General features: G+C 33.5%; 1 protein-coding gene across 13 annotated transcripts in view; it reads left to right on the top strand.

Moving 5' to 3' along the window:
- Window positions 1-4,608: 4,608 nt before the first annotated feature.
- Window positions 4,609-6,000, top strand: part of LOC131168002 (protein RRP6-like 2) — a 60,893-nt gene continuing 59,501 nt past the window's right edge. For 10 of the 13 annotated variants that reach the window (XR_009140207.1, XR_009140206.1, XR_009140203.1 and 7 more), the window contains exon 1: window positions 4,621-5,385. Coding sequence is in view for 6 of the 13 variants with exons in the window: in XM_058127131.1 (XP_057983114.1) it covers window positions 4,714-5,385 (672 nt within the window). In the remaining 7 variants the exon portion in view is untranslated. Of the gene's footprint in view, window positions 5,386-6,000 lie in introns of all 13 variants that reach the window. The other 3 variants (XR_009140205.1, XR_009140201.1, XM_058127130.1) reach the window with 1 other exon arrangement.

Genomic DNA, 6,000 nt, shown 5'->3' with positions numbered 1-6,000 from the left:
GATATCAGAGAAATGAAATTTCACAATAATTATTATTATTACAAAGAGGAAAAAATAAACTTAGTTAATTTAGCAGGTCGTTACAGTAGTTGTCTGTCATAGGGGAGATAGTTGTTTGTCACTAAACAACCAAGTTTTTTGAAACGAACAGAAGGGTGCCAGATGACTGACAAAACACACCCAATTGTCTCAGTTGTCACTGATAGACGAACAGTCATCTGTCATGCTTCTGTCTACTTAGTTAAGGTTCTTTAATATGTCGATTGACTATCATAGATAGGCAGTCATCTGTCAATCAGATTTTCCTTCTTTAAAATGACCTTAAGAAGACCCTAGGTTCCAACACTTACACTTTGCATTGTCCCCATCATCACATATATTATCTAGGGAATCTTATGTTTTGAAATTTGGCTTAATATACAAAATCTTGTGACTTCGAGCGACCGAACTTGGCAGTGTATTTTGCCTCGATCGATTGAACCGCTAACCAGTCAAAATGTTGACCTGGGTTTGGGCAACCAAACTCAAAAGGACTGTAGCATCCTCGATCAACCGAACCAGTACTATGTACTTTTCCATCGTCCCTGAGCGCCCGAACCTACAGTTCATTTTACCCTCGGGTGACCGAATTGATAAGTTTGGGCTACCGAACTTAGGGACAAGCGACCAAAACGCATACATAATGATTTTCTCCTTGGTTCAGCCTACCGAACTTAAAATCGGGCTACCAAACAATGAAAATATGCATTTTTCATTGTGTCTATTTGGGCGACCGAACCATAAGTTCGGTCGATCGAAGCTCTCAAGTTGGTGAATTTTTACTCGAGAAAATTAAAGGTAATTGGGGTTAATTTTTCTAAGCACAATTAAAATATTTTGGAAAATTAAAGGTAATTGAGGCTGTTTGAATATTCTGATTGGCATCTTTGAAGCCCTAAGCTTGCAATGAGATATTTTATATTGTGTTTCAAAAAAAACCTTATTTATACACTCTTGTGCGTATTTGAGATTATCCATAATACTGAGTGTTGATTGCATATAGTCACATCATTGAGCTTATATTTCCTATATTATTGATGTGTGTTGATTGATTGTCATTTGGTACATATCTGCTTGATTGAGCAGTACAATCACTGTAATTGGTCTGGTTTGTACTATATTGGTTATATTCGAGGCATCGGCCTGAAGAGGGAGACTAGCCATGGTAAATAGTCCCGAACTGGCTTAGAACCGGTTTGGAAAGTTAGGTGTACCATCCTGATGAGGTGTAGGTTGAGGTCAGTCTCGTTAATTGACTTGGTTATAACCGGTGCCGCTCTACTCATTAAGTGAGCATTAGTGGAATCCTCGGTCTTGCGAGTTAGAGGCGGGGACGTAGGTAGTATTAGCCAAACCCCGATAACATACCATATGTGCACTGTTTACATTTCCGTAACTTGTATTCATGTACGTGTATGTTATGGTGTGAATGCCGTGCATGATTTAATTTCGCACGTTATATTTATCTGCATATTTGGAACAGCATAGACATACCCTAGGTTGTGAATATACTATTGTTATTTGGTTTAACCTATGAAGAAAGTTTAAAATTTCAATTTACCCCCCTCTTGGGAATACACCAAGGCTAACAATCATCCTCAGTACTTCATTGATAATATCAAAAAGGGAAATTTATTTTAATACTTTATGGCAAGAATTAATTTCAAAACTAAAACTTTATAAATGTATATATATATATGTTTTTGAATTGCATAACTAGTTAGGTGATTTCACATGAAAATGTATACAAACCTGTTAGACAAAATTATTCGCAAATCCACTATTTACTATCATATGCTGCATGTTCTGAACTCCATTATGTTTGCGAGTCTTATGTATTGTTCTAACTGCAATGATTTGTGAATACTTTTAATTTGATTTGGCTTGTTATGACATTTTAAATTTAAATGACCAATTATTTTGTTTTGTGTACTCAAATTGCCATATTTTAAAAAAAACAAGTATATTCCTTTTGCCCAAATACTATATTAAAAAGGGGGAGATTTTTTAACCAAAATGAAAATCATTTTACAAAGGGAGAGTGCTATTTTAGGCTAAGACTTCTTTTATAATAATCAATTTTTTCCTTAGCTTAACCGTTTTGCTGATGACAAAAGGGGGAGATGTTTTATGAGAGCAAAATGATAGTTGTACTTAATTGCACAACTTGAAAAATTCTGAAGTCTTCATGCTTGTATGTGAACCTTATTGAATATCATTCTTTTAATGCATATTGTTAGGGTGAGCCTTGTCAGGCAAACCCAAATTTTGCTCTTGTGTTTGTCATTATCAAAAAGGAGGAGATTGTTGACTTTTTGAGTCCGTCTCCTATTTTAATTATGATAAACCATAATATCTCATATGTGTGCTAAGTGTATGAATAAATTTACCTTTCTAAGCATGGATGACAGATGAGAAATAGAATACGAGAAGCACTTAAACGAGTACATCATTCGGCGCATTCCATGGTTACCGAAGAGTAGAGCATGAAGCCTTTGTTTATTTTAAGTTGTATTTTTATATTTATCATTTGGGTTTGTAATAAGTTATATCGGTCTGTAATAACTAATGCACTGCAAGCATTGTTTGCAAAATGAAAAATTTTGTTTCAAGAAATTTTTTTGTCTCTTTCCTTTGTCTCCCTCACTCTCCTTTGTTTCAAGAATATTTTTTTTCGTGATTTGTCTTTCTTTCCATTGTTTGCATAACATGGGTTGTCTTCTTAAGCAATGACTTTGACCATGATCTTGTGGATTGTTGTTTCCATCAACGACAATTGAGTCCCAATTGACACCCATTTTGTTTTTGATTTTTTTTTACATTATCTGTGTGTGAGATCTATTTTGGTTTTTGTTTTGTGGGGCCATATTTTGAGTCATAAAACTATCATGCCAAATGTCACATGGTTAAAAGCCTGAAATAATACCCCCACTAACTTGCAAACTACAACTCTAAAGAAATCTAGCAAATATCAACAAATTTGGTAGATTTTGTAATCAAATTCACATGTGGTATTGTCGGGAGAACAATCTAAGGAATGGAAAATAAAATGAGAAAGACTCATTGCCTAATTGTTCAAAAGGATTGAGGTTAAAAAAAAAAAAACCAAACAAATGGTTGTATGACTCATTGATGATATTTTTTCTTCAAATATTCAAAACTTATAAAGTATTTATGTTGTGTTGGTCAAGCAGAATAATCCTTTAGTTATGCACCGATCAAGAAGAATAATCTTTATGTAAATTTTGGTAACTAATTTGTTTTATGTACCCAATTTTTGAAGATTTGGTCATCTAAAAAGGAAGGAATGTAAATATTGCTCGAGTTGAATATAATATTACCTTATCATAACTCCATTATGACTCTTTGTGTGATAAAATTGCTCACAAGACGTATGATGATTGTCGTAACCATGATCATAATTTGCAACGAATAATGCTATTCAATTGCAAAACAAAACTGTGGGTTATTCCTATTTGTAAAGATTAATAGCCATGTCATTATCTTTTGTTCATTTTTAAAGAATTTGCAATTATTTTGGAATTATTCGACATTCTTTATGTTTTCTTAGGATTCGTTATAAGATATTATTATAATTTTTTTAAAAAATAAAAGAAAAATGAAACAAACAACCAAACACATCCTTAGCTTTTGTTTTTAGTTTTAGCATTAGAACCAAACATGTTGACAATTTTCAATTTTAATTTTATTTATGAATTTTAGTTTTTGTTTTCATAAATTTTGACATTGATGCAAAATGACCCCTAAACTAAAATAAAATAAATGGCAATTTGGTAAATTGAAGATTTACCATTTTGTTCATTTTAACTTTTAAAAAATTATTTGAAGAAAACATTTTGACCTACTGTAACATAATTAACACCCATCCCATAAGTGCATAGGCACATTGAGGTTAATTCGCTTTTGTAACTTTTATAATTTAATTTTCGTGCTTAAGAGTAATTTTTTATGACATTGATTTTAGACATTTGTGAAAGTGTTTGTACATTGATATAATTATTTGTTTATAAAAAAAAATATTTTTGGTGTTAATAATTTTAAAAATTCGCCTTTTAATATTCTATTTTATAAGGAAAAATGTTTTAGGTGTTAAGATCATTGATTTAATGTTATCATAAAATAATTTTTAGCAATGTTATTATGAAATTATATTTTATCCAACAATTTATAGAGGAAGTAAATGATGGAGATGCATAATTTTTTTTTTTTTTAATTTGGCTCAAAATTTTTATTAAATTGTACAAACAAATTTAAAATAAAAATATAAAAAAATTAATTACTTTTATAAAACCTATAAATATATAACTAGTCATAACTTATCTGTTAAATTCTTAATTTTAAATTGTTAATAACTAGTCATAACTGATGTTTATTTATTAATTTTAAATTGTTAATAACTAGTCATAACTTATGAGAATTGTTAAATTCTTAATTTTAAATTGTTCTCAATTCAGATTTTTCATGAAAAAATAAAAAGAAATGGAGACGGAAAAAGAAAAGAAAAGAAAAAGAAAAACCGACAAAAAGAAAAGAAAATTCCATGATCTCAAGTACACTCTCGCCGTTCTCCCAATGAAATCTTTATAAATACCTAAAAGCTAAACCTGAACGTCGAACGCGAACCCTAGCACATGAATCTCGGAAAGTCTGGGCATGGAGGTCGATCCTGCTGATGTCGAATCATTGAAGCAAAGGGCTGAAGCATTGCATAGATTGTCCACTGGTTCTCTATCTTCTTCCATATCTAAGCTTTCGCACTCTTTGCGGCACATTCCTGCCAAGAAAGACTTTCATTTCTTCTACAACTTCGAAGAATTCAAAACTCCCGTGAAGGAAATCGCGGATAAGTCGCAATTCCTGCTCGAAAGTGTTGGTACGTCGACGCATGTCCTGGGCAAAAGCCTGGTTTATCCTGACGAACTCGACGATGCATATGATTGGCTGGTGAATGTGAACGATGAGGTTTTTGAGCGGTTTGATGTGTCGGTGGATGAGTTTCAGGGTGCGAGGAAGAACGAGGTGGAAGCCGTGGGGCTGCCACTGGCGTCCGATGGTGGGTTTCAGTTGGTTGGTGGGAAGAAGAAGAAGGGTTTTGCGGAGAGAGAAAATGTAGTGAGTGTTGATGTGAGTGCGGGCTCTAGTGCTACGGAGGTGAAGGTAGCATCGAGAGACAAGGTGGGGGCGAAGCCAAGGGTGCCATTTCACATACCCACAATTCCAAGGCCGCAAGATGTTTTCAATATATTGGTTAACAATTCAAATGAGCCATTTCAACATGTTTGGTTGCAGAAGAGTGATGATGGCACACGATTTGTACACCCATTGGTGAGATTCCTAGCTGATGAATTTATTGAGTAGTCCACTTGTTTTCTCTGTTGTTATGATTGTGTTAAATTTCACGATATTGAGAAAATTCTTGATGGATACATAGCAAAAAATTGTGTGCCCACAAACTTATTTCGGTTCTGTTTGATGTTTGTAGTTTGCATCCGACAAGGTTAAAATTTTTTTGTCAGTGGTAGGTTAACTTCTGATTCAAATGTCAATTCCGTGATCATGACCTTTTTTACAGCTCCCCTCCCCACTACCCACAGACCCAAAAAAAACAAATCATACTTGTCCTCATGGATTGAAGCAAGAACTTTTGCCCATATAGGGAACCAATCTTCCCAAGTTGATTTTTTTGGAAGAGCGTAAGACCATTTGACAACTTGAGCTACAATGAAGGCATTGCACTTAATTTTATTGTGCTTGATCATGTGTTATTGCAAAATGGCTTTAGGTTCAATCTTAAATTTCACTCCATCTCCCAGCATGGTGATGTGTTATAGGATGAATATTTCACACTTTTGTGAAGGACCGTGTGGCGCTAGCTAAAGCACTCTTATTTAACTAGTCAACCTAAAGTTTACTACAGTTTACCAACATAACACTTTCATT

This window comes from Malania oleifera, chromosome 11, assembly GCF_029873635.1.
Source record: "Malania oleifera isolate guangnan ecotype guangnan chromosome 11, ASM2987363v1, whole genome shotgun sequence".
NCBI lineage: Eukaryota > Viridiplantae > Streptophyta > Magnoliopsida > Santalales > Ximeniaceae > Malania > Malania oleifera.
The sequence above is the reverse complement of the archived record's forward strand: the minus strand, read 5'-3'. Positions and strand labels throughout refer to the sequence as shown.